Here is a 27071-nt window from a genome sequence, read left to right as displayed (position 1 = left end):
AGAGGAAACTGACTGGGGATCCCCTGACATAATTATTATGGGATAAGAGCATTGGAGAGGTTCATCTTGGAAGAGGGGGAAGACTGTTGACATTTCCTGTTCTCATCTCCCAGCTTCCATAGTTCATGAATGTGCTCCCCAAAATCATAATGAAGGCTCTTGAACAGCATAGGGACTTCATGAACATCTGTTGCAACTGAGTATTTCAGAGATCTGTGATTCTGTTCGTGCAGGTACTCTTTCCAATGACAGGCTGTTACTCCTCTACAATTTGGTATAAGCAGTTCTCCCAAATAGTTGTCTATCTGGCTGTACCCATTACCACTGGTCTATGTCCACGAAAGGTCATTTTGCCCAGCTATGTGCACAGTAAGGGTCAGTCTGTGGCTTAGACTTCCCTCAATCAAGGAAGGGGAAGGGGAAAGCAAAATGGAAGGTAGAAATAAGTATTTACAGAGCACCGGGCACTGTGCAGAGTGCTTTACAAGTATCTCATTGGATTCTCATGACAACACTTCAAAGTAGGTCTAAACACCCATTTCAGAGTTTGAGGAAACCAGAGTAAACAGAGGTTAAGTGATGTGTCCAGGGTTGCACAGCTAGTATGTTGTCTGAGGCTGGATTTGAACTTCCCAATTTCTGGCCCTGTCCTCTATCTACTATGCCATCTAACTGTACAAGTTGTTTGGCACAGGATACTAGAAACACTGGATAATGGAGGTCACAGTAGTAGGAAGTGAGGCCCACGTGCCAGAAATAGGTTCCTCTGCCCCAGCAGGAGGGCATACCTTTATTGGTAAAAAACAAAACAAAACAAACAAAAACCAACAGGAGATAGACCAATGAAAATCAATCCATCTGGCTATTTCCACAGGAAGGGCAATCCGCCCATGGCTATGAAGTCAGTATGTCCAGCTATGTCCTTGGCCAGGAAGAAGGTCATTCACTGTGTCTGGCCGGATCTGGACCACTGTCTATTGAAGCCTCCCTCTCTTGAGCGGCTATAGGGACCATTAGGCACATGGCGAGGGACACGTCGCATTACCAGATTGTGGCGCTGTCCATAGTGAGGAAGAGACTGGGCAGAAGGCTGGGGAGCAGGTGCAGAATCCAACGCTATATTAAAAAAAGAAAAAATGGCATGAGGGATCACAAGTAATTGGCTTGGTCACTTACCTCCATTCTGGGACCGTGGACAAGAAGTCTCTTTGCCCTGCAGGGCCTCAGTTTTCTTGTCTATAAAAAATGTATTGATCTGACACACCTAGCTGCCCAGGCCCCTCCCAGTGATGTAAGGTGGGTCAGAAAAGGAAGAATAAGGTTGTTAGAGTTTCAGAGTTCAGCTCTCTTGGACGGAAGAAAAGGAGAAGGTCCCTCTCCTATCTTCCAGGGGCCTGAGGTGGACCTCAATCCTTGTCAGTTCAACTCACCCTGCTCCCAGAGCTTAGGGAGGGAGGTGAGAAATCACACTTACCATTAGGAGGAGGTAAGGGGTCACTGAAGGGCATATAGTTGAGGGGCATGGAGCCAGGCAGGACAGGATTATCTGAGAAGAAACAGTTGTCTTGAGGGAGACCTTGAGGTGAATGGAAAGGTAAGGGTACAGGCAACGGCAGGAGCTGGGATGGAGGCAAGAACTGAGGCTGGAACTGCCTTTCCATCCAGGGCAGAGGATGATCAATCTCTTGGGCTACTGGCTCGAAGGAAAAAGACCTTTTAGTCCTCTGAGATGAACATCTCCAGGATGCAGGCTCCATAGCCCCTTGTACTGGCTGATCTAAGAAGGACCGCTCCAGGGAGGCAAATGATGACTGATTCCCACAATGAGGCTCCTCAGCTAGCCGTCTCCAGGGTGGCAAAGTCCCCTGAGGTGGCTGGGCTGGATGCCTCCAGGATGAAGCCCCGTTGGACCTTTGGTCTGGATATTTTAGGGATGACTGCTCCTCACTCCACTCCCCTGAAATGGGGTTATCAGTTCAGATAGGGATAGAGAAGCCCCCCCATTTCTGTTCCAAACTTCCTTCACTTGGCTCAAGTCCCCTAGCTCTTCACTTTGACTTGTCTTCCTTTCCTCCCGTCCACATCTTCCCTCCTAGATTATTGTCATCTTAATTGTCAAATTCAGTGCCCTTTATTTTAGTCCTTTCTGACCTCTGTGCTTTTGACCAAACTGTTGCTCACTCCTTCCGGATTGTCCTAAATCTAAATTATATCCCACTCTAATCTCTCTCCAAACTGTAGCACCACATTCCCAACTCCTTGGTAAGCATTTCTACCCTGATTCAATGTGTCCAAAACTGAACAGTCTTTCCCCTAAAAAGCCTTTTCCTAATCTTCTGGCTTTCTGATGATGGCACCACCTCTCAGTCTAGCCTCTGAGCCACCTTTCATTTTTCCCTTTCCTTCACAACCAATCAGCTGTCAAATTCTGACAATTCAACCTCGGTAACGTCTCTCTCCAATCCCTCCTCTCCTCTCCATTTAACAATTACCATCCTACTTCAGGCCCTCATCTCCTCTCACCTGGATATTATTATAATTGACATTCCAGATTTTAAGGATCTTTCACGCAAGTATTAACACAGCTGAATATTGTCATAATCTGTATCTAGATCCTCTATCCCCACTAGACTGGAAACTTCCCAAGAGCAGAGTCTGACTCCATGGCCAGGATATCCTTCTCAATGCTCTGACCAGACTTCAATTATCTCTTCGACATCACAACTTTGCCCATCAAAGTTCTGCTATATTGTGGGTTGGCATAAGAAATTAAATGGGAATTTGGGGGGCATTTTGCAAAAGCCACAGATGATACATGAAGGCCAGTCAGCAGGTGACACAGAGCCAACGACCAAATACTTAATGCAAATATTACAATAAGGTACTGTAAATACCCCATAAAAGAAAAAATTCAGTTTTCTCTGGTACAAAGAGAGAGCCAAAAAATTTTATGCAGATTTTCCAGATTGGGGGGGTACCACACCCCTGACCCCTTGATGCAGAAGGGATAAGTGTACTATTGGGGATCCAGTAGAAACATGATGTGTGGTGTGGTATGCTGGAAAGAAAAGTTGAATTCTGGCTCTGCCACCTGTTACCTTTGTCTTTGAGAAGAATCCCTTCTAGGTTTAAATTTCTGGATCGTGCATAGCAGAAGTTGATACGTTGCCTCACCGTCTATTTTTTTTTCTGATGAAAACATGCACCTACCCCTTTCCCTCTGGAGCCTCTTTATCTCCCCCATTCCCATTCTGAGGTCACTCACCAAGAGGAGTGCTGCGACGGGGAGCCTCCACCCCCCAGGCCTCAGCCACATGGGCCAGCAATAGCTGTGAGAGGTGGCGGTGGGCATGCTGGTCCCAATGGATGCCATCCAAACGCCGATGCCGAAATGCATGTCGGAAGTGGAAATGCAGGTCGAGCACATCGAAGTGGTGCCCGTCTGCCAGCATCGAACAGTAGAAATTAGCTTCCACCACATCGGCACGTAGAGAGCCCGTCACTGACTGCAGCTGAGGAATGCACAACAGACTCAGGTCCCTCTTCCCCCAAAAGCAGAGCTGGCACGGCACAGACACAGATACGAAGAGGGGTGAGAAGAAGCCCAGCCTTCTCACCTCGGGCAGCAGAAAGCCTCCTGTAAGGCGGTCACCCAATGGCATGGCCAGGGTCCAGACTAGAAGGCAGGAGGCAGGGAGCACTTGTTCCATTCTTTCAAATAAACACTCCAAGTTTTCCTGGTAACTTCTAATGGCATCACCACCATACCTAGAGGCCAAGATACACATGTATGGGCAGATTCAGAGTCTTAGAAAGGATCAAGGTCTATATGGGAGGGTGCTCCCTATAGGGAAGACCTAAGTATCCAGATCCTGCTACACCTGAAAATGTCACAGAAGCAGAAGAATGACAGATGAAGGGGTTTGTATTTGAATTCCAGAGAAGAGCGGATGGGAAAGCAAAGAGACAGCCTGACTGTATACCTCCTTCTCTCTTCTCACCTGGAGAGGTCCCAGAGGCAGGAATTTATGATGACCAGGTCAGGAGGTGGCCCATGCTCTAACTCAGTCAGGACATCTTCCACGTAAGCGGAGTAAACTCGGGTGAGAAAATAGAACCGTAGGAGGTGGTGGCCTGAACTGGACAGGAACTGGCGCACCTCACGATAATGGATCCCGTTGTGTAACTCGTCCAGCTGTCCCCCTGCCACCAGGCGGTCCTTCTCGAAACTTAGCTCCCCCTAATCCAGACACAGATCTTACGGCGGCTGTAGACCCTCTCTCCCCCTACGTCCCAAACAGGGCATCCACCAGTCCCAGCCAGCCCCGGGACAGACAGTGGCACCCTTCCCTCGGACAGGAGACACCCTGGTCAAACATCCCTACAGGAAAGACTTCAGCCCCCCACCTCTCCCCAGGCTGTCCTTCTCCCAGGATAGCCCTTCACCTTGGCCTTGAGCTGGGCTTCGGTCAGCAGGGAGTCTCTCTGCAGCAGAAGTACCAGGTCCTTGTACACGGCCCTCTGGACTGGGGAGAGAGGAGATGGTGGGGGAGGCGCCCGCCTGCACAGCCTGGAGCCCTCCTCCCCCAGCCCCTCTGGAGCGGGCAGCGAAGGCCACAGATAAGGGTGGACACACTGGGGCAGGGGAGGCCCACAAGGGGGGCCAGGCTGGCACACGCAGGGGCAGTATCGGGGATGCGGCCAGGGGCAGGTGCGGGGAGGGCAGGTACGGGAGTGGGGGGCAGGTGCGGCCAGGGGCAGGGGCGGGGGGGGGGGGGGGCCGGTGCGGGGAGGGCAGGTACGGGAGGGGGGGGCAGGTGCAGCCAGGGACAGGGGCGGGGGGGGGGGGCCGGTGCGGGGAGGGCAGGTACGGGAGGGGGGGGCAGGTGCAGCCAGGGACAGGGGCGGGGGGGGGGGGCCGGTGCGGGGAGGGCAGGTACGGGAGGGGGGGGCAGGTGCAGCCAGGGACAGGGGCGGGGGGGGGGGGGGGGCCGGTGCGGGGAGGGCAGGTACGGGAGGGGGGGGCAGGTGCAGCCAGGGACAGGGGCGGGGGGAGGGGGGGCAGGTGCGGCCAGGGGCAGGTGCGGGGAGGGGGGGCAGGGGCGGGTGCGGGTGCGGGGAGGGAGGCAGGGGAAGGGCCTCCGACTCACTGGAGTCTCCCAGGACAACCACAAACTTGTTGTGCAGCAGCTGCCGGACCTCGGACGAGAAGAAGTGAACCATGGTGCCCGTGGGCGGCCGGGGCCGGGGGCGCTGCGCTGAGCGGGGCCGGTGCGCTGGAGGCCAGGGAGGAGGGGTCTGGAGGAGGAAGGGGGGCAGTAGCGCTGGGGCGGAAGGGAGCCTCGGCGGCCGCCCCTCCCGGCCCGGCGGCGGAGGGGGCGCCCCGGGGCCTCGGCCCTCGGGGCGGGCTCAGTTTCCCCGGGGGGTGCGAGGGGCTTCAGCCGCGGTAACTAACCCTCCGGGGGCTCGGCCTCCCCGGGCACTCACCGACGTGCAGCTCCAGCTTCGCCCGGCCCGCGGCCCTCGGAAGAGTCCGGCCCCCACGTGCCGGGGGCGCCCCGGCCCGCCGCTCACCCCTGCGGAGCCAAAGAGAGGGGGAGATCCGGGAGGGCCGCCTGGAGGTGGAGGAGGCGAAGGAAGCCGAGGGAGCGGGAGGGGACGGCCCGGAAAGGGAGGGCAGGGGAGGGAGGGAGGGGCTTTGTGGCCCCCGGGTCCCTCCCGCTCCACTTTCCTCGCAGGCTGGGCGTTCGGTCCTTCCCTAAGCCTTCCCCCGGGGGCGGATTATCTGCTCTGCGGGATCATTGGCGGGGACTCGGGGCCGCCCCGGGCCTGGGAGGCTGCGGGCGGAGGGCCTGGGTTCGAATCCAGCCTCTGCCCGTCGCGGGCAGAATTTCCCGACGGCGCGCCCGGGCTCCGTGCTCCCCGACCCGGGGGGTCCTGGGGGGAGGGAGGCCGCGCTCGCTGCCCCTCCCCCTCCCCCGTCCCGGGTCTCCCTCCTGGCCCCGGCCCCCTCCTACGGTACAGCTCACTTCCCAGGCTCCCCTCCCCCACGGCCGGGCGCGGCCCACTCGAGGACGGCGTGCACTCAGGGAGTTTTATTTAAGACGAACATTTTTCAAACGCTAAACCGTAAAGGACCTTATTTTTATTCACCACACTAAAGAACGAAAACGAAACTTAATTTCTTTAAAAAAATGAAACCGCGTTTAAGGACCAGATTATCTTTTGCGCCAGCGTCCTCCCCCTCGGGCCCTCCTCGCCCACGACCCCCGGGATCCCCGGGATCCCCGGACTCCGAACTTGGGGCCCTCAGCCGCTGGGGGAGGGGAGGGGAGGGGCTGCACGCTCGGGGATCGGACGCCTCGGGATGCCCCCGGGCCTATCTACCCCTTCCTCGGGGGCCGCCTCTTCCACGAAGCCTTCCTGATTTCTCCCTGCTACGCCTCACTGCACCCCCTGCACGGGGTCATAGCTCTCATCTCCCTCTCCCTCGTGTCCATCCTAGTCATTGGTGTACTGGTCCCCGCGATCCACGGGCGGAGCCCGGGTCAGGGCTAGCCGCGTGGTCTCCCTCCGCGTTACCTGGGGGGCCAGCACACAGCAGGTGCCGAATAGAATTGAATGGAGGGCGGGTCTGGGGCTGGGTGAGCAGGGGGAGGCGGGCTCGGCGGGGAGGGGGTAGGTGAGGGGGGGGAGCCGACGCCGGGGTGGAGGCGGGGTCATTGGGAAGGCGGGGCCAAGGCTGTGCCCACAGAGGTGATGGCGTCCTCGGCGTCGTCACGTGACAGGTACGGGCGGAAGCGGAAGTTTAGCGGCAGGGAAAAGAGGAAGGGTCGGCCGTTCGGAGCGGAGTGGACCCCCCCCCTCAGGTGTGGGGCGATCCGGGCGCAGCCATGGACTGCTACACCGCGGACTGGAACCCCCTCGGGGAAGCGGCCTTCTATCGGTGAGCGCGGGTCCCCGGGCCGCTTCCCCGAGCGACCCCTCCCATCCGCGTGCGGGGGCCCCCCGATCCTCCGAGAGCGCCGCCTTCGCCGCCCCGTGCACCTAGATCCCTAGTCTCGCCCTTGTCTCGCCCTTCCCCCACGCCCACCCACCTCTCGGCGCCTTCCCCAGCCCGTGCTGTCTGGTCCTTCTCCAGCCCCAGGTTGACGCCCCTCCCCTCCCCCAGGCCCTCCAGACCCCGGGTCACGCAGCTGTCCTGGAGGCCTCCGAGCGCGGCCCCCCACTGCTTGGGCTAGGGGCCGGGGTTCCTAATGGACCCCTGCTGAGAACCGTGTTTTCACACGCCTCCGTGTTTTTAAAGATAAAAATGCATCGTATTAAAGTAGGAGCTGTTACAAAAATAAACCGAGTCCCCCTGACCCCGAACTGAAGGCTGTCCGGTCCGACCAGCACCTAACCCTAAATTCCAAGTCCTGTTCCACAAACACCGGGTCGCCCCCAAAACCAAACCCGAGCTCTTCTTCTGGGCTGTTCCCGAGCTGGCCTCCAGCCTACCTTTCCCCTCTCCAGCTCTCCGCGTTCCGAGCACACTGACCTGTTGGCTGTTTCTGGCGCTGGGCTCCTCATTCATCTCCCGCCTCGGTGTCTTTGCACTGCCTGGTCCCCCTTGCCTGGAATGCACTCTTGCCAGATTTCTTGTTTCCTTCCAATTTTTGCTCAAGCACCACCTTCTTGGTGAAGCCTTTCCTGATCTTGCTCCCCACCTCCACCCCCACCCCCATTTATCTTCCTAGGTTTTGTAGATATCTATTTACACACAGGTTGTCTTCCATGAAATGTAACTTCCTCAGACAAAGACTTTCAGCTCTCCAGAACCTAACGGTAGTCGTCCAATAAATGTTGGTTGATCGGTATCTGGAGAGTGGTTGGTTCGATAGCTTTTGCTTATATATTTCCAATAAGGGGACAGCCACTGCCTTCAGAAGCCACTCATGCCACTTGAAAGGATAATTGTCCATTTGGGGGAAGTTCCATCACCGTGTGGTATAGTCAACAGGCAGTTATCAAGTACCTCCCCTGGGCTGGGCGCCCTGCCAGGTGCTAGAGCTAGAAGAAAAGCAAAAATTTTCTGTCCCAGTTCTCAGGGAGCTCACCATCTGATGGGGGAGACAACTTACAAATAACTGGGTACAGAAAAAGTAACACACAGGATAAATTGGAGATGATCTCAGAGGGCTAGAAAACACTGCATTTGGATTTAGGGAGAACTGGATTTGAATCTCACTTGTGGCACTAGCTATGTGACTATGGGCAAATCACTTAAATGCTCTAAACTTCAGTTTCCCTTTCTGTGAAATGGGAATAACGATAATACCTGTTGTACCTTACATAAATGTTTGGTAGTTTGGTGTGTTTTTGAGGGGCTGGAGAGGTTGGGAGGGGAGGGATTGCCATGTTACAGCGTTGACCCATGGAGCTTAGAGTCTGTTACAACTCCCAGATCTTTTTCAGATGAACTGCTGTCTAGCCATTCCTCCTCTGTTTTGTACTTGTGAAAATTTTTTTAAAACTCTGGTGTAAAGCTTTGCATTTATCCTTATTAAATTTCATATTATATTGTTGGGGTTATGAATATATAATACTGCATATATTTGTAAATGAATGAATTCAAAAGCATTCCTTAAGTGCTGTGTGCCATGTACTATGCAAATTGATAGGGATGTAGGAAGAAAATAAACAGTCCAGACCCTGCTTTCAAGAAGTTCCCTTTCTAATAAGGAAAGAACTGGTAGAGGATGCCTCAACCACTGAGCAGATGGAAAAGGCCCAGTGGTCCTTAGGGTATCCTGGCAAGGCATATGGTAATGCATCTTTTTTTTAGTGTTTTTTTTCTAATGATAAAAATATATTTTTCTGATGTAGACTCGTTGGACAGTGCCAAGGTCTTTGGTGGCAAGGACTTTATCTTTAGAGTTTTCAGCAGCTGAGTTGCTGCGGAGGTGGGAGCTCCATTACCTGTAGAAGCCAATACTAAACCCCCAAACTGACCCCAAGATCAGGTCTTTACAAGATTTTTCTCTGAATGATGGCTATAGGGATGTGTGGGAAGCAAATATGCATGCATATTTCTAGGGTAAATTCACAGAATGTAAACTCTCTTCCTCAAAGACAAAATCAAAATATTTATTGATACCAGAAAACCACCATGGTAACAATAAAGTTTGAACACATTACCAATAGAGGGAGGACCGCTATCCCCTAAGCCTGCAAATAAACAAGCTCCCCATAGCCAAAATTACTCCCTCTCCCACTCGTGCTAGCTGCTCTGCCTTAACACTTTCTTAGCTTCCAGGCTTTCTGTTCCAACCGTTCAGCAAGCTCCTCCTATTATGGGTTTCATGTGATTTATGCTGTGGGCTGGGCCAAAGCTCAAAGCATGTCACATGGGCCTATTAAAGGGTAGGGAAGATCTTCAAATTCCCTTAATATTACATGGCCCTAGGGGCCACAGCTGTTCCTGAGGTTCTTGGGAACAGGGCCATGGACTGCCTACACCAGGGGTGGGGAACCTGTGGCCTTGAGACTGCAGGTTTCCCACGCCTGGCCCAAACTCGTGTTTGAGGGGAGGTGTTGCAGAAGGAGATGGTACCATGGCCTGCGTGGCAATTGCCACCTCCTGTGTCTCTCTCAGGACAGATTGTTGCTTTGGGAATCTTGGTGTTGCGGATGGTGGTAAGGGAAAAAATAGGAAATGTGTAGGAGAATTGAATTGTAGAATTGAAAAGGCCCCTCTATTCTTTGGATGTGAGGTGAGGAGGAGTGAAGAGGGGAAACTGATTCCCTGATTAACCTAGGTAACTATGAGGCTGGCAGCTCCTTCAGGGGAACTATCGAAGTTTGGAGGATGGGAGGGTTTGGGGCTGGGAGGGGGAGGAAATAGTGGCCCCTAGCATTCTCCTTGCTCTCAAGACCGTGCTAAGCCCTGACTTGAAGTTGATCCAGGCCTGCCTCCTTTGCTTACCCCAGAACTAAGTGGCAAGCAAGGATTATTGTTGGGGGACCCTGGAATCAGTGATTCTCAAAGAGAGAAGGACTGGGAACAATAGTTTTAGGAATCAAAGCCTCTTCATCCCCCTCCAGGTTTCTTGGGGGTGTCAGCCCTCCAAGCAAGAGGCTTAGGCTGGTTCAGCTGAATGCACCACAGATCAAGTTGGCCTAGTCAGCTGATGGAAAACACAGCCCAAGCAGTAGCGTGGTTGTAATTGCTGTCTGAGTTTATTTTACTAAACGTTTTTGCTTGGTTACAAAGGATGCCTTGGTGGTGATCTGAAAGTAGGCAGTGATTTGTTGATAGATACTGCTGCAAATCATGCTTATCCATACAAAGAGACATTTTAAAACCATGTTTTGTTATATTTTGAGCACAGACTCAAGAGTTTCTAAATTACCTCTGGGCAATAGACAGAGTTTTTCCAAGGGCTTATATAGTTTTATAAGGAGAAAAAACAATATAATTAGGATTTAGCATTTCGAAGATAGGCTTGTAAAATTTATAGCAGGCAAATGAGGAGGATGGAGGTTTACATGTCACAGATAGCAGCAGAAGGGGGAAAAATTACATCTGGTACATTGATACAGAAGTTGGTCTAGCAAACCTTAAAACAGAGCCAGGGTTCTTTTATACCAATCAGTTAATCAAATTGTGTTCATTGTGCTAAATCTCATATCCTCAGCTGGCTACAGATAAAATGGCTGTGCTGGAGCTAAATACAAAGGAAATTTTAAAAAAAGCCAGAACACCTCATAACAGGAGGTAGGGAAGAGAAGAAGAATATATTTTAAATGAATGTGATATAAAAACCAAAGACATCCATAAAAAATTATTATTTTCTTAGTTTGAGACCAAAGTTCTAATCTCTTGAAATCTTTTTGGGTCCTGTGCTAAAAGGCAGCTCCTACAGAACTGATTGTTAAGTTTTCATTGTGAACATTTACACCTCAGAAATCAGCACATCCCTGATTCTTCCTCCTTGGTGTCAGTTAACAAAATGATGAGCTTTCTGTCTCTGCCTTTATCTAGGTCAGTAATTAAAAATGTTTTAAAAGCCTGCCGTTATTACAGATCCCTGGGACTTCCCACAGGAGACTTCTTTCCAAGTTGACCGTGAGCCCTTAGTAGCAGTCCTGCCCTACACTCTGTGTCTTTCTCTTGCCCGTAAGAACAATTGACTTTTTCAAACGATTTACTAAAATCTGGGGAAACTACATAAAACTTCCTGTATCTGTAATTTTGCCAGTTTGAGTAACCTCTTCAACAGGTGCTTCATCTGTGCCTTCTCCTATATATAACTCTTATGTGTTGTCTGTTATGGATCCCTGAATCCATATTCTTGACATTTCATGGAGACCAGCAGCAACCCCAGGCCGTCTGTCCTTTCTTTCTCACCATATGGCAGCCTTCTTTTTTGAAACGTATATTTCTCTGTTGATGTTCTTCTTGGTTGGTCATGTGTTGCCACACTGTGTACCCTTCAGGTACCCTATGGCTCCTTCTCAACTTGAAGGGTTCTTTGAAGACTGTGGCATTGCATAACTCATAGCCACAAGATTGTAGATTTATGGTTGGAAGGAACACCAAAGATCAATTTTAGAAATGAGGAAACTGAGGCCCAGAGAAGTCGAGGTTACACAGGTAATTAATGGCAGAGCCCAGATTCTAAACCAGGTCCTCTATTCCAAATATACCTCTTTTTCTATTTCCCAAGATATCTCCTATTACAATTTGAAAGAATATTATTGTTAAAAAGGTGGACCTTATTCAGGAAGATGTTTAGCATCATTATAACAAGTTCAGCAAAATTTCCTAATTTTCAATTTTAGTCCTAGTGTACTGACTATGCAGTGACCATCCAAGGTGAACAATACGTGTGCCCAACTCCATGTATCTTCTGATCAGTTTCATGGCAGAGCTTAGACAGTCTCATTCTTGATACACCTGTTTTTTCCTGTGACGATTGATCAGTGGACCAAATGATTTTGAGGGATATGGAATTCACTTAGGGAGTCCTGCAGTATTGTAAGGGTTTGAGGCAATCCCTACAATCTAACATCCAGGGACACCTGGAGGACCTTGATGTGGATTCTGAGCCCCAGACCTCCTCAATGACAACAACAAGCAGCTTTGCTAAGCTTAGATCGCCTCCTTTGGTTCTTCTAGTGATAGTAATGGTAAGAGGGTTGGGGAGCAAAATTATCTCCTATCTTCTTCAAGGATTTTTTGTTTTTGTTTTTGCTTTTTTAAGTCATGGTTAGAAACTTTTTTAAATTTTATTTCTTTTACTCAACTTAAACAGTAAAACAATCACTTCCGTAACATAGTTGAATAGAAAAAATAAGGTGATTGTACATGAAACCGCAGTTTTGTTGTATACAACTTGCTATTCCTTTAAATATGTAATAAAGTTAGCATGTAACTTTTTCCCCTTTTTTCTTCCCCTTTTCCTCCACCCTAGAAATGGCTACCATTAGACGTGTGTGTGTGTGTGTGTGTGTGTGTGTGTGTGTGTGTGTGTATAAAATCATTCTATATATACTCCTGTTACTTATCAGTTCTTTCTCTGGATGCAGATAGTGTCTTCCTTCATATGTACTTTGTAGTTAAGTTGTATTTATAATGGTCAAAATGACTTAGTCATTCAAAGTTGTTCTTAAAGTAATGTTGTTGTGACTGTATGCCACATTCCCTTGGTTCTGCGCATTTCACTCCTCATTATTTCCTGCAAGTCTTTCCATGTTTTTCTAAAATTAACCAGCTCATCGTTTCTTATAGTACAGTAGTATTCCATCATAGTAATATAAGACAACTGGTTTGGCCATTTCCCAGTTGATGGGCATCCCAACATTTGTCAGTTCTTTGCCACTATGAAGAGAGCTGCTATAAATATTTTAGAACATAAAGGTTCTTTTCTTTTTCTCTAATCATTTTGGGTAACAGACCTAGTAGCGGTATTGCTGGGTCAGAAGGTATAGGCAGTTTAATAACTCTTTGGACATAATTCCAGATTGTTCTCCAAAATGGTTGGACCAGTTCACAGTTCCATCAACAGTGAATTAGTGTCCTAATTTTTCACATCCCTTCCAACATTTGTTGCTTTCCCCTTCAATCATTTTAGCCAATCTGATAGGTGTAAAATTATATCTTAAGGTTGTTTTAATTTGCATTTCTCTAATCAGTAATGATTTAGAGCCTTTTTATTTGACTGTAAGTTGTTTTGATTTCTTCATTGGAAAACTGCCTGTTAATAATATCCTGTGACCATTTATCAGTTGGGGAATGACTCATTCTTATAGATTTGACAAAGTTCTTTATATAGTTGAGATATGAGACTTTTATTTGAGAATCTGTCTGTAAATTCCCTCCCCCTCAATTTTCTGCTTTCTGTCTGATCTTGGCTACATTTATTTTATTTGTGCAAACCATTTTTAATTTAATGTTATAAAAATTGTCTATTTTACACCTTTCACTGCTATCTCTTATTTATTCATAAATTGTTTACTTAGCAATATGTCTGAGATATATTCCATGTTCTTCAAATTTTCTTATTATATCTCACTTTACATTTACGTCATGTATCCATTTTAATCTTATATTGGTAAATAGCGTAAGATATTGTTCGATGCTCAATTTCTGCCATGCTGCTTTCCACTTTTCCCAACCATTTTTTATCAAATAATAAATTCTCATCCCCAAAACAAATTTTCATACTTGTCAAAGATAAGGTTACTATGTTTATTTTCTGCAATAAATTGTATGCCTACTGTGTTCAACTGATCCACCTTTTATCTCTTAGCCAGTACCAGATAATTTTGATAGTTATTTCCTTATAATGTAATTTAAGATCTGTACTGCTAAACATCCTTTCTTTACATTTTTTTTCAGTAGTTCCGTGATATTCTAGACAATTTGTTCTTCCAAATGAATTTTCTTATTTTTTCTAATTCAGTAAAATAATATTTTGGTAATTTCATTTAGATGGCATTGAATATATAAATTAGTTAGGACACAATTGACGTTATTATTATGTTGGCCCTGCCTGCATGAACAATTAATATTTCTCCAGTTATTTAAATCTGATTTTATTTGTATAAAAAGGTTTTTTTCATAGTTTTGTTTATATAGTTCCTAGGTTTGTTTTGGCAGTTGTACTCCCAGGTATTTTATACTATCTAGAGTTATTTTAAATGACATATCTCTTACTGTCTCTTTTCGCAGACTTCTGTTTGTGATATATAGGAATGCTGATGATTTATATGGATCTACTTTCTATCCTACTACTTTGCTAAAATTATTGTTTTTTTTAATTAAATTATTTCATTTGTTTTTACTGTTCTACAGTCACTTCCATATATCTTAGACTTTTTTTTTCCTCCTTCCCCCTCATTCCTTCCTCCCTCCCCACTCCCTCCTTGAGACGGCATACAATCTTATACAGGTTCTACATGTGCATTCCTATTAAATATATGTTGCATAAAAGAATTAAAGTGAATGGGAGAAACCATAAAACAAAACATAAGAAAATGGTCTGCTTCCATCTGCTATCCAGTTCCATATTCTTTCTCTGAATGTGGAAGGTGTTTTGCCTCAAGAGTCCATTGGGAATTTTTTAAGTCCTTGCATTGCAATGAAGTATTAAGTCTACCAGAAAAATTCCTTGCCCGCTGTAGTTGCTGCTCTGTACCAAGTTCCCCTGGTTCTGCTCCTTTCACTCAGCATCAGGTCATACAAGTCTTTCCAGGTCTCTTTGAAGTCTTCCTTCCATCATTTCTTATAGCACAATAGTATTCCATTACATTCATATACCACAACTTGTTCAGCCATTCTCCAGTTGGTGAGCATCCCCTTGATTTCCAGTATTTGGTCACCACAAAGAGAGCTGCTATAAATGTTTTTGTACATGTATAATCTCTTTGGGATACAGTCCTAGAAGTGATATTGCTGGGTCAAAGGGTATGCATATTTTTGTAGCCTTTTGGGCATGGTTCCAAATTGTTCTCCAGAATGGTTGGATCAGCTCACAGCCCCACCAACAATGAATTAGTGTTTCAACTCTCCCACGTCTTCTCCAACATTTATCATCTTCCTGTTTTGTCATGTTAGCCAATCTGATAGGTATGATGTGGTACCTGAGAGTTGTTTTGATTTGTATCTCTCTAATCAATAGTGATTTAGGCATTTTTTCATATGACTATAGATATCTTCAATTTCTTCCTCTGAAAACTCTGTGTTCATATCCTTTTATCATTTATCAATTGGGGAATGACTTATATTCTTGTACATTTGACTCAGTTCTCTATATATTTTAGAAATGAGGCCTTTATCACAGACGCTAGTTGCAAAAATTCTTTCCCAGTTTTCTGCTTCCCTCCTAATTTTGGTTACGTTGGGTTTGTTTGTGCAAAAACTGCTAAAATTATTGTTTCAACTAACCTTGTAATTGAGTCTTTGGGATTTTTCAAGTATATCATCTGCAAAAGAGATTGTTTTAATACCATTCCCTGTTCTGATTCCTTCTGTTTCTTTTTGTTTGGATTTCTAATGCAGTATTGAATAACATTGGTGACAGTGGGCATCCTCCTTTCACCCCTGATCTTACTGAAAAGAGTTCTAGCTTATCCCCATTACAAATGATGCTTGTGATGGCTTAAGTAAATACTTTTTATCAATTTCAGGAAAAGTCCATTTATACCTATATTTTCAAGTGGTTTTTAATAGAAATGAGTCTTGTACTTTATCAAAAGCTTTTCCTGCATCTATTGATATAATCATATGATTTTAAAAAAACTTTTGTTATTGATATAATCAATTATATTAATAATTTTCTTTCTGTTAAGCTGGGGGGGTCCAAAGGCAAAAGACTGTCATTACTAGGGTAGTTTAAAAGAAAGGTTGTTTCTTACATATTATATATGTATGAATTATATATTATATTCTTATATAACAAAAACAAAACACTACCTGCCCTCAAGGAACTTACGTTCTACCACAGAGAAACATATGTACTCAGATAAGTCAGTGCAGTTTTTTTAATGCAGCTATGATCTCATTGGTACTTCCAATAAGGAGACTCCCTTTACCATGTAGATAGCAGGTTGGCACCTACTCTGCAGCTTAGTTTTAGAGTTGTGTGAACCTATAAAAATATAGCTGCTCTTTTTGTGGTGACAAAGAATTGGAAACTGAGGGGATGCCCATCAGGTGGGGAATGGCTGAACAAGTTGTGGTAGATGAATGTAATGGAATACTATTGTGCTATAAGAAATGATGAGCAGGCAGGCTTCAGAAAAACCTGGAAGGACTTACATGAACTGATGCTGAGTGGAACGAGCAAAAACAAAAGAACATTGTACACTGTAACAGCCACAATGTGTGATGACTGACTTTGGTAGACTCTTTTTAGCATTACAAGGATCTAAGACAACTCCAAAAGACCCCTGATGGAAAATGCATCTACACCCAGAGAAAGAACTATGGAGTTCAGATGCAAATCAAAGCATATTCTTTGCTTTCTTTTTTTTTTCTTTCTCATGGTTTCTCCCATTGGTTCTGCTTCTTCTTTACAACATGACTAATGTGAAAATAGGTTTAATATTAATGTACATGCTTGCTGTCTTGGGTGGGGGAAGGAGGGGAAAGATGGGGAGAAAACTTGGAACTCAAAAATCTTATGGAAGTGAATGTTGAAAACTTAAATAATTTTTTTTTTAAATAGAGTTGTGTGGACCCCTAAGAGTTTGAGTGATTTGTCCAGGGTCACACAGCTAGAATGTATCTGAGGTAGGCTTCAAACTCAGGTCTTCCTGTCTCTAAAACCATCTGTATCCATTATGCCACACTACCTTTCAATTGCAAAGTGTGTCCAAATAAATACCAAGTCTTGGGGATGGAGGGTGGAAACATAAAACCTCAAGGAATCAAGAAAGACTTTTTTTTGTAGTTAAAACTAGAGCTCAGTCTTCAAGAAAGGGAGGTGTTCCAAGAGGGAACAGGAGGGAAAATTGGCATGGGGAACTGCTCACAGAGAGATGGGAGTATGTTGGCAGTTCTGGGCAGTGGTCAATAGACCCATTTGGCCAGAATGAAGGAACTGATGCGAAATTGGTGTAGAAAAGTAGGTTGGAGGTGGATTGGAAAGGACTTCAGATGCCAGAGAGGATTTAGTGTTTCATGTTTTATTTGAGAGGCAATAGGGAGACACTGAAACCTTTAGATCCTGGATATGATGTGATTAGTGCTTTGGAGGGACTGGCTCTGGGGAGGCCAGTTAAGAGGTGTTGCAGTAGCTTGGGTGAGGAGGCTTAACCTGGGTAAGAGACAGGGAGGAGAGGTATAATAAAGATTTGGCATTTGACTTACTGCAAGGGATGAGGGAGAAGGAATAGTCAACAATCATTCCGAGATTGCAAACCAGAGTTACTGGTAGTAGGACAGTAGTGTCCTCAACCAAAATAAGGGAGTTTGATGATGAGGCAGATTTTGTGGGGAATATATTTTAAGCCTATTGAGTTTGAGATGCCTCTCGGGTACCCAGATGGAAAATCAAACTGACAAATAGAGATGTGGGCCTGGAACTCAAGAGAGAGATGAGAGCTGGTTGGTTTAGGAATGAGCTGCTTGGAGGTGATGGTTAAACCCATGGGAGTTGAGAATACCAAGGGAAAGATAGAGAGACCAGGGTCTAGGACAAAGCCCTAGGACATACCTTCATGTGGAAGGGCAGGAATATGACTGGTGGTCTGTCAAAGCAGGCCAAGCATGAGCAGTGTGACAGAAAGAAAGAAAAGGAAGTGTGAGCCTTGCCCAGAAGATGCCAAGGACAAGAATATACAGAAAGAGAAATTGATCAGAAGTGCCCAGCGCTGCAGGGGTGTCAGGAGTGGGCTGAGACCATTCGGAGCTCATTAGGCATCATAGTGTGGGGAGGGCTTAAGGAGGCAATGGGTAGAGATGGACTTTTCTAGGGCTTTGTCTGTGGAAGGGCTGAGGCCCAGAGAGGTAACCTGACGGCAACAGCACACTACCAGCTTGCGTGTGGTCATTTCAGATTTGCTTAGCACTTCATAATGTTGTGTCCTTTGTTCCTCACAATAATCCTGTGCAGTAGGATTTTACAGTTGAGGAAACTAAGGCAAATGGAGGTGAAATGACTTGCCCAGGATCGCACAACTAGGAAATGTCTGAGGCAAGGTTGGAACTCAGCTCTTCTGGCTCCAGGTGTGGCACTCTGTCTATGACACCGTGGTGCTTCCTAAAACAACTCTCTACATTTATAGTGCTTTTTTTTTTTCTTTTAGCTTTAAAGAGCTTTATTGTGAAGCCCTAAGATATACTGGTCTTGTTTGAGCCAGCAGAGGATAATGCAGAGAGCTTCCAAGAACCTCAGTATTACTGCCAGTAGTAACGTGTGGTACAATGGATAGAGCACTGGGTCAGGAGCAGGATGACCTGAGTTCAAATCCAGTTGCAAACATTTTCTAGCTGTGTGATTCAGGGCAAGCCACTGAACTTTCGTCTGCCTCAGTCTCCTTAACTGTAAACTGGGGATAGTGATAGCACTTACCTCCCAGGGTTCCTGTGAGGATCATATGAAGTAATAATTGTGAAGCATTTGGAGTAGTGCTTGGCACATAGTGGGTACTATATAAATGCTTGTTCCCTTTTTTCTCCCCTTGCACCATATCTAGGGGTAGCTTATTTTCCCTGTCTCTTCAGTTGCTTTCTTCCGTGCATGAAAGGCCATTCTATCCTAGGCAGATTCTCCCCCCTGAGGAGGGCAGGTCTGAGTCAACTCTTCTGCCTTCCTCCTTAAGTAGTCTCTGTTCTCTCAGCTAGGTTTCTCAGTTTTCTGTTCTCTAGGCTCCTCCTTCCAAACCTTGCATCCCTTAGAGTCTCTTTCCTGACCTCCTAACCTTACTACCGTGACACTGATCTTGGCTCTTTTCTGTTTATGTCAGGAAGTTTGAGCTGTACAGCATGGACTGGGACCTGAAGGAGCCCCTCAGAGACTGCCTGGTAGCCGCAGCTCCTTATGGGGGCCCCATTGGTATGGGCCATTCTGTTATAGAGCCTGTTGTCCCATTGGCTTCTGTTGGTCTTTTTTTCCTCCATCCCAAACCCCAGAAAACCCTTCTGACTTTCCAGTCTAGGGGAGATTGTATCTCAGGATGGGGTAGGTTCCAGGGCAAGGGCATGGGATTGCATCTGGGTAATATCTCCCTTTTCGCAGCTCTGTTGAGAAACCCTTGGAAGAAAGAGAAGTCACCCAGTGTTCGACCATTGCTTCAGATTTACTCATCCTCTGGAGTGGCTCTAGCCAGCTTGTTGGTATGCAGCCCAGCCCCAGGGTGGTCTTTGCTCACTTCCTCCACTGCATAGGTGTCTCTTTGGTTCCACCCCTAGCCTGTCCCTTGGACCATATGTAGCCTGTGTCCACCCTAGGCTAGGCTGTGACCCACCCCGCGCACCTCCCTTTGGGACCCCAGGATTCCTCCCCATCCTGAACCCTTTCCCAGGGAGCCCCTTGCCAGCCTTGTTCACATTCTCACTGCCACCACCACCCCCAATCCAGTGGAAGAGTGGGCCGGTGGTGTTACTGGGCTGGTCGGCAGAGGAGGAGCTGCTGTGTGTGCAGGAAGATGGCTCTGTGCTCGTCTATGGGCTGCATGGGGACTTCCGGAGACACTTCAGCATGGGCAACGTAGGTGTGCAACAGACTGGGAATTGGGATGGGGAGGCAGGGCTTGGCTAGGTCTGGGGTTGGGGGGAGGAGCATGGGTAGCGGGTATTTCCTGGGGCAGGGATAGGCTTGAGGGATAGGCAGTATCCTAGTTGCCAGGAGGATTAGATGGGATGAGTCTTTCAGGACATCTCAGAGAGACTGTTAGGCAAGTAACTACTTCTCCCTGTCTTCCTCCCTTGGCCTGTCCAGGAGGTACTTCAGAACCGGGTTCTGGATGCCCGGGTATTCCACACAGAGTTTGGGTCAGGGATCGCCATCCTCACCGGTGCCTATCGTTTTACACTCACTGCCAATGTGGGCGACCTCAAGCTTCGTAGGATGCCTGAGGTGCCAGGTACCTCCTCTTCAAATGTTGGTTACTCTCCACTGTGTCCTACCTGGAGGTATGGGCAGGGCCTGGGACAAGGGGGAGAAGGACGTGTCTTTTCCCGATAGGTCAGTGTATTTGATCAAGATTTATGGGAATGGATGCTAGGGAATGAGACCCTGCTCTTTTACCCTGACCTTAGCTTCGGAGCTTCAGTCTCCCCAATGTTAATTTCTCTTTCTAGGGCTTCAGGCACTGCCCTCATGCTGGACAGTTTTGTTCCAAGACCGAGTGACCCTTGTGCTTTTAGCCATTGGTCCTGACCTCTACCTGTTAGACAATACAGCCTGTTCAGGGGTGGTAAGTAAATAAAATATACCATGTGGCCCCCTCAGGGGCTGCCAGGTGCATGATGGGGAGGGCCAGAATAAATGACTGCATACAGGTGCCTTGGCACACTCCTCATGGGATCAGGAGGATCAGTGGTATTTAAAGGACAGATAAAAGCTGGGGGCCCTTGTGCTGTGCTTCCAGGTGCCCCCTGGTTTGGCTTCAGGAGTGGCTGGCTTCCTCCACATGGCTGTTTCCTTCAATTATCGGTACCTGGCATTATTCACTGACACAGGCCACATTTGGATGGGTCTGGCTTCACTTAAGGTGAGCCCCAGGGACACCCTCATTTCTGGTCATCCCCGCCCCAGGACTCTAGAACATTCTTTAGGAACCAACTCTGGGGCACTGAGGGGGAGGGACCGGTCAGAGGTAAGGAACATTTACATCATATCATCTGTGACCTACCCCAGGAGAAGCTGTACGAGTTCAACTGCAACATTCGTGCCCCTCCCAAGCAGATGGCCTGGTAAGCTTGGAGGACAGGAGGGTACTGGGATGGGAGACTGGTTGTTTACCTCGAGTCCTGGTGGAGGAGTAGCATCTCACAAAGATGTGTCTGCCATGGCAGGTGTAGTCGTCCAAAGGGCAAGCAAAAGACAGTTGTGGTGGCCTGGGAGCGACGGCTTCTGGTGGCTGGTGATGCACCTGAAAGCATCCAGTATCCTTGGGGCTCATCTTTGGGGCATTTATTACGGGAGAACCCTGGGAGGTTGAGAACACATTTCCCCTCCTTGATCCCCTGAGTTTTGTGGAGGACCCTGCCATCCTTTCCTGCCATTTCCCTTTTGAGCCTTCCTTGACAGACTGCAGGTTTGTACTAGAAGAGGATTCATACCTAGTGCCTGAGCTGGATGGAGTTCGGATCTTCTCACGAAATGTCCATGAGTTTTTGCACGAAGTTCCAGGTGAGGGCTGTGACTAGTTGGGAGGGAAACATCCTGGCTCTTCATGGGGAGAAAGCCCCAGATTATAGAGAGTGTCCTGGGGCTAGACTGTAGACTGAGAGCACCAGGAGAAAAAACATTCTCTAGAGGGCAGGTACAAAACTGTCCAACCTGGAGCACTGTGCAGTGCATGCAGTGCTTAGTAGATGCTTATTGAATCGACAAGGTTAGGGGAAGGTAGGCTCTGTTTATAGGGGGAAAGGCCCAGACTGACTTGGGGGTACTTGCTAAAGAGGGAGCAGGACTGGGCCTCTATCCACGACCCCAGGCACTGCACACTCACCATTCCTTCCCATTTCCATAGTGGCCAGTGAAGAGATCTTCAGGATTGCTTCTATGGCCCCAGGAGCCCTTCTACTAGAAGCCCAGAAGGAATATGAGGTGAAACCCTGGCCCCCTGTGACCTTCTCCAACCTCTCATCTAGCACTGGGCCTTGTGCAGCTCCCTTCCTACCTTGACCCTGGCACATAATAGCCAGGCTGGGGAGCTTTCTCCTGATATGAGTCGTGTGGCTGTAGGCACTGGGCGATAATCCTTTTACTTGAAGTGATATGGGGGAGCAGTGGGGAAGGGCAGTGGAAGCACAGAGGTCATGAGGATGAGGCCTCTCCCATCCGACAAGATGAAAGCTGAGAAGACCCAGGAAGGAGATGGAATCACAGAAATTGCTTCATGTTCTAGACTTTCCTCTGGGTCCCTCTGGGAGCTGAACGGGAAAAGTCTTAGGCCGAAGTCCAGGCCATCCCACATCCCCTTGCTCCCCTCTATCCCAAGGATGTGAAGGTGGGAAGCTTGTGGCCCTGGAAAGACTCAGAGTGCTTGAGTTTGGAAATGTTTAGGGGACTCAGGAACCTTGCTTCATCCCTAACATGTTAGGATAGCTGCCCACTCCCTTTGTTCTCTCACTGACTCCCACCACCAGGGGGGAAGGTGGAAAGGGCACTGGGGACTGTAATCAGTGACACTCGCTTCCTAGTGGCTGTCACCACTTGGCCTCTCCCCCTCTCCACGCTTTAGAAGGAAAGCCAGAAGGCAGATGAGTACCTGCGGGAGATCCAGGAGCGGGAGCAGCTACCCCAGGCAGTCCGGCAGTGTATTGAGGCTGCTGGCCATGAGCACCAGCCTGACATGCAGAAGAGCCTGCTCAGGGTCAGTAGGAAGCGGGAGAGCAGACATTGGTGCTGGTTCCCTCAACAGGCTGCTCCCCTCTCATATACCTCCTCTCCTGTCCATCCCAGGCAGCCTCCTTTGGAAAGTGTTTCATTGACAAGTTTCCACCAGACACCTTTGTGCGCATGTGTCAGGACCTGAGAGTGCTCAATGCTGTGCGGGACTATCCCATTGGAATCCCCCTCACCTATACCCAGTATCCAGGAATGTGTCCCCAACATCCTCCTCTCCTGGGGGCTGAGAGATGCTGACATTGTCCCATGGGGGGGCAGGGTGATGGTGGAGGTCTCATCTCTAGTTCGGCTCCTTACCTGTTATCCAGATATAAGCAGCTCACTATTGAAGTTTTGCTGGACAGGTGAGTGATGGGGCAGGGTTCTAGGGGACAGATTGTTAGCTGCTGGGGAAGTCTTTTCCCCACTTCCTTCTTTACCGTAGGCTGGTGTTGCGGCGACTCTATCCTCTGGCCATCCAGATCTGCGAATACCTTCGGCTTCCTGAGGTGCAGGGCGTCAGTCGCATCCTGGCCCACTGGGCCTGTTACAAGGTAGAAGAAGCCAGGGTATTTCAGGGAGTCGTGATGCACTTTGGCAGTAGGTAGAGGGAAACCCCATGTACTGTGGGAGGTGCTGGGGAGTTTGAGAAAGAAAACAGAGTCCCAGGATATGTTGGGGGGCCTTGATGACTCTCCTGTGCCTCGCCACCTCCTTGTCCCCAGGTGCAGCAGAAGGATGTTTCAGATGAAGATGTTGCTCGTGCCATTAACCAGAAGCTTGGGGACACTCCAGGCGTTTCCTACTCGGACATCGCTGCCCGTGCCTATGGCTGCGGCCGCACTGAGCTCGCCATCAAGGTCTGAGGGCCCTCTCCTCTTCATTCCTCACTCCCCCATCCACCCACACTTGTTTCCCTTTCAAGCTGTACTTCTCCTTAGGCTTCCTTCACCATGGGGAGGAAAGCATTGGATTGGATTAGAGCCCAGCTCTGCCCCTGCATGACTTTGGGGTTCTGTTTCCCTCTCTGCAAAGAGAGGGGATGATACTAGCTAACTTCTGCTTGTCTTCGTGACTGCTGCCTTCCCGCTGTTCCTCAGCTCCGAACCTTCTAGGCTGTGACCTCTGCCCCCTTCCTTCTGCTGTCTCCTCAGCTATTAGAGTATGAGCCTCGGTCTGGAGAGCAGGTGCCGCTTCTGCTGAAGATGAAGAGAAGCAAATTGGCTCTGAGTAAAGCCATTGAGAGTGGAGACACAGACCTGGGTGAGACTACGGGGAGAATGTGAGGTAGTGGGAGAACCAAGCTGTGACTTAGCTCCCAACAGAAGTCAGCAATAGTCATGCCTGGGAAGACTTCACTAGCTGGCCTCTAGAGCTAGTGTAACCTGCGGCCCTTGGGTTCTTAATCTTTTAGATATCTATTCATTTCCTTTCCCACATTACCAGGGCCCCACATTAGGCATTTGCCTCAATTCTCCTGCTGTCCACAGGAGAGGCAAAGGGCAATGTGCCTCTCCATAGTAGTGGCAGGTCAAGAGGAAGCATTTAGTGACTTCTCCCTGGTCTCACAGTGTTTACAGTTGTCTTGCACCTAAAGAATGAGCTGAATCGTGGAGATTTCTTCATGACCCTCAGGAACCAGCCTGTGGCCCTGAGTCTGTATCGACAGGTACATGAGAGGAGGAGGGGAAACATTTGAGGGTGATGCTTATGACAAACCTTGCCTGGTTCTGACTGACAAGCCTACCCCTGATTGATTCCCCAGTTCTGTAAGCACCAGGAGCTGGAGACACTGAAGGATCTTTACAACCAAGATGACAACCACCAAGAGCTTGGCAACTTCCACATCCGGGCCAGCTATGCTGCTGAGGAGGTCAGGGGCCCGGGCTGCTCCTGTGAAAAAGGGACATGAGTCCTGGTCAGGGAGGCAGTGGACGGCTGTCCTGTATAGTTGGTCCTTGGCTCCCAGAGATGGGACCCCAGCAGTCCCCCAAGGATCCATTGAGATAGCCCCTTCACCCACATGTGATCCAGAGAAGAATTGAGGTGCAGTTGCTAGGTGCTAAAGGAGCTGAAGAGGGGATGAGGACCAGGCTGCAGGCCATTTGGAGCAGAAGGAACTGCTCTGACATCATCAGGCTCTTCCCTTTTCTCCTACAGCGGATTGAGGGCAGAGTGGCAGCCCTTCAGACTGCAGCTGATGAGTACTACAAGGCCAAGAATGAGTTTGCTGCTAAGGTTGACAGTCTCGCCCTCGTCCCACCCCACCCCCCACCCCCCACTCCTCTAACCCAAAGCCCTTTTGTCAGGAAGTGGAGTTCCAGTCCTTCCTGTGTCACTGGCTTCCTGTGTGAACTGGGGCGAGTCTTCTCCTCAGAGCCTAATTTCCTCCTCTATAAAATGGGGGGGGGGATACTTTATGTTGACATCCTGTGACACCCCCCCCCCCTCAGAGTAGTCCCTTCCCTGGGAGGCATCTGGTCTTCCCTGCTTATTAGCTTTTCCCTTATTCCTACACACACACACACACACACACACACACCCCCCCTTTAATTCTCCTCTGCCCTGTGGAGGTCTCACTGTCCTCTACCCTCTAGGCCACAGAGGAGCAGATGCGGCTCCTGCGGCTCCAGCGGCGCCTGGAAGATGAACTAGGCGGCCACTTCCTGGACCTGTCCTTGCACGACACTGTGACTTCCCTCCTTCTCAGTGGGAACAACAAGCGTGCTGAGCAGCTGGCCCGGGACTTCCGAATCCCTGACAAAAGGCATGACTGGATCCTGGGGCCAGGCTGGCATTGGACACTCCTCCAGATCCTGGCCTTTACTCTCACCTTTGGGCTACTGGTGATCTTATCTGTTTCCCTTCCCTCTTCCCCCAGATTTTGGTGGTTAAAGCTGACTGCACTGGCTGATCGGGAGGACTGGGAGGAGCTAGAAAAGTTTTCCAAGAGCAAGAAATCACCCATTGGCTATCTGGTGAGGAGGGGCCCTCCCAGTCCTTACCTCCCTGCCCCCACCCCAGAAGAAACTTATCCTTCCTTTATCCACTACAACTCTAGATGCTGCCCTTGGAAAGCTTCCAGTGGAGGGGGGTGGCCAAAAGAACTCTCTCCTGGGGAAAAGGGGTTGGAGCAGGGCAGGGCTAGGCTGGGCCTTGAAGCTAAGTTCTGGGGCAATAACTCCCCTGCCCTTTCATTCTCCCTGAGCCTTTTGTGGAGGTGTGCATGAAGAGACACAACAAATTCGAGGCCAAGAAGTTTGCTGCCCGAGTGAACCCTGAGCAGAAAGTCAAGGCTTTCCTCCTCATCGGGTATACTTTGAGGGGGAAAGATTGGCAGGGTCTGTGCACAGAGGGAGAAGGGAGAGGAGGCCTGTCTGTGTCTATCTCAGGGAAAGCCCTAGCCTGACTCTCCTCCCTCCGCTTCAGGGACGTGGCACAGGCCGCAGATGTGGCCATTGAGCATCGTAATGAGGCAGAGCTGAGCCTTGTCCTGTCCCACTGCACCGGGGCCTCAGATGGAGCCACAGCCGACAAAATTCAGCGAGCCAGGGCCCTGGCCCAGAGGAAGTGAGGAGCCCTCTGTCACCCTCCTCCTCCTTACTGCAGACCTCTTTCAGAAGTGGCTTCGAAGGGGCAGGGGGAGCTGTAAATAAAGTCTAAATGCTTCACACCACTCCTTGCTTTGTTTCTGTCCTGACTGCTTGGCTCGGGCCTCTGTCCGGATCAAGTGGCAGCTTCTCAGGGAACTAGAATCACTAGCTTCGTTCTGAATCAGGAAGCTGGTCCAGCACACACTGCAGTCCCCTTTGCTTCCAGATTGTCTGAAATTCCTAGGGCCTCTTCTTCATCCCCATTGACTTTGCTTCATTTGCTTCTCAGCCTCAGTTTCCTTATCTGTAAAAAGGTACCAACATGATAATTGTTGCACAACTAAATGAGGTCATCTGTGTAAAGCATAAAGTCCTACATAAGAGTGAGCTCATTTCCTGGAGCCCACTAGGGGTTTGTCCCTGAGCTAGTCTGGTTTCTGGGAGTTCCTGTCTGAGGCAGGGACCAGGCTTGCCAGGGAACTTCCTGAACTGTCACAGGGCAAAGCTCTTGACCGAGTGCCTCATTGTTCCTCTTGCCTCCTTTTCTATTGTCCTGGTCCTATCCATTATAACTGATTTCCCTTGTGAGTGCAGTGGGATTAGGGCAGAATGGATGACCTTTGGAAGGAGAGGATCTTTAGACTGGAATCCTGGGGAGGGATGTCCCCAGCTGTAGCTTCAGGATCGACTGATGGATGATCGATGAAGGAGACATGGCTCCACACCAGGAGCCAAGGTCCCCAGGATCTCTCCTCAGTGAGTGAAGGCCAGTCCCAGATGCTCCCAGCAGATGGCGCTGCTGTCCTGAGGTCTTAATAGCCTCTCCATTTGCTGGGATGAGTCTATCTATCACTTGGGCTCCACCCCTAGGAATTCTGTCTCTCCCACTCCAAGAACTGGAAGCATGCCCCGAGGATCTCTGCGGCTC

General features: G+C 48.8%; 2 protein-coding genes across 4 annotated transcripts; one reads left to right on the top strand and one right to left on the bottom strand.

The window, feature by feature from the left end:
• Nucleotides 1–757: 757 nt before the first annotated feature.
• PCED1A (PC-esterase domain containing 1A) lies at nucleotides 758–8556 on the bottom strand. Of its 2 annotated transcripts, none has more exons than XM_072619813.1 (9): nucleotides 7501–8556; nucleotides 5488–5576; nucleotides 5151–5298; nucleotides 4447–4526; nucleotides 4002–4240; nucleotides 3618–3768; nucleotides 3266–3512; nucleotides 1475–1957; nucleotides 758–1116 (listed from the first exon to the last, which is right to left on the bottom strand). In XM_072619813.1, the coding sequence occupies exons 1-9, from the start codon at nucleotides 7574–7576 to the stop codon at nucleotides 944–946; spliced, it is 1686 nt and encodes a 561-aa protein (XP_072475914.1). In that variant the 5' UTR covers nucleotides 7577–8556; the 3' UTR covers nucleotides 758–943. The 2 variants fall into 2 exon arrangements, with proteins under 2 accessions (XP_072475914.1, XP_072475915.1); XM_072619814.1 differs by having other exon boundaries at nucleotides 7541–7624.
• VPS16 (VPS16 core subunit of CORVET and HOPS complexes) lies at nucleotides 5686–26226 on the top strand. Of its 2 annotated transcripts, none has more exons than XM_072619811.1 (24): nucleotides 5686–6604; nucleotides 6789–6946; nucleotides 19230–19327; nucleotides 19572–19700; nucleotides 19932–20076; nucleotides 20294–20409; nucleotides 20584–20706; nucleotides 20853–20908; nucleotides 21011–21100; nucleotides 21253–21347; nucleotides 21691–21767; nucleotides 22405–22536; nucleotides 22626–22753; nucleotides 22880–22915; nucleotides 22996–23104; nucleotides 23276–23410; nucleotides 23705–23813; nucleotides 24122–24219; nucleotides 24316–24423; nucleotides 24711–24788; nucleotides 25148–25317; nucleotides 25432–25528; nucleotides 25759–25862; nucleotides 25980–26226. In XM_072619811.1, the coding sequence occupies exons 1-24, from the start codon at nucleotides 6195–6197 to the stop codon at nucleotides 26122–26124; spliced, it is 2946 nt and encodes a 981-aa protein (XP_072475912.1). In that variant the 5' UTR covers nucleotides 5686–6194; the 3' UTR covers nucleotides 26125–26226. The 2 variants fall into 2 exon arrangements, with proteins under 2 accessions (XP_072475912.1, XP_072475913.1); XM_072619812.1 differs by lacking the exon at nucleotides 5686–6604 and adding an exon at nucleotides 18958–19046 and having other exon boundaries at nucleotides 6753–6946.
• The last annotated feature ends 845 nt before the right edge of the window (nucleotides 26227–27071 follow it).

The sequence above is a fragment of the Notamacropus eugenii genome, chromosome 6 (genome assembly GCF_028372415.1).
Source record: "Notamacropus eugenii isolate mMacEug1 chromosome 6, mMacEug1.pri_v2, whole genome shotgun sequence".
NCBI classification, from domain to species: Eukaryota; Metazoa; Chordata; class Mammalia; order Diprotodontia; family Macropodidae; genus Notamacropus; species Notamacropus eugenii.
The sequence above is the reverse complement of the archived record's forward strand: the minus strand, read 5'-3'. Positions and strand labels throughout refer to the sequence as shown.

Coding starts and splice junctions, on each gene's coding strand:
- PCED1A (XM_072619813.1), bottom strand. CDS start 7,576: ATGAATGAGGAGCCCAGCGCCAGAAACAGCCAACAGGTCAGTGTGCTC. Junction 3,769..4,001: donor TGCCTCTGGGACCTCTCCAG/GTGAGAAGAGAG, acceptor CTTGGCCTCTAG/GTATGGTGGTGATGCCATTA. Junction 3,513..3,617: donor GAGGCTTTCTGCTGCCCGAG/GTGAGAAGGCTG, acceptor TGCATTCCTCAG/CTGCAGTCAGTGACGGGCTC.
- VPS16 (XM_072619811.1), top strand. CDS start 6,195: ATGAAACCGCGTTTAAGGACCAGATTATCTTTTGCGCCAGCGTCCTCC. Junction 21,348..21,690: donor GTTTTTGCACGAAGTTCCAG/GTGAGGGCTGTG, acceptor CCATTTCCATAG/TGGCCAGTGAAGAGATCTTC. Junction 25,529..25,758: donor AATCACCCATTGGCTATCTG/GTGAGGAGGGGC, acceptor ATTCTCCCTGAG/CCTTTTGTGGAGGTGTGCAT.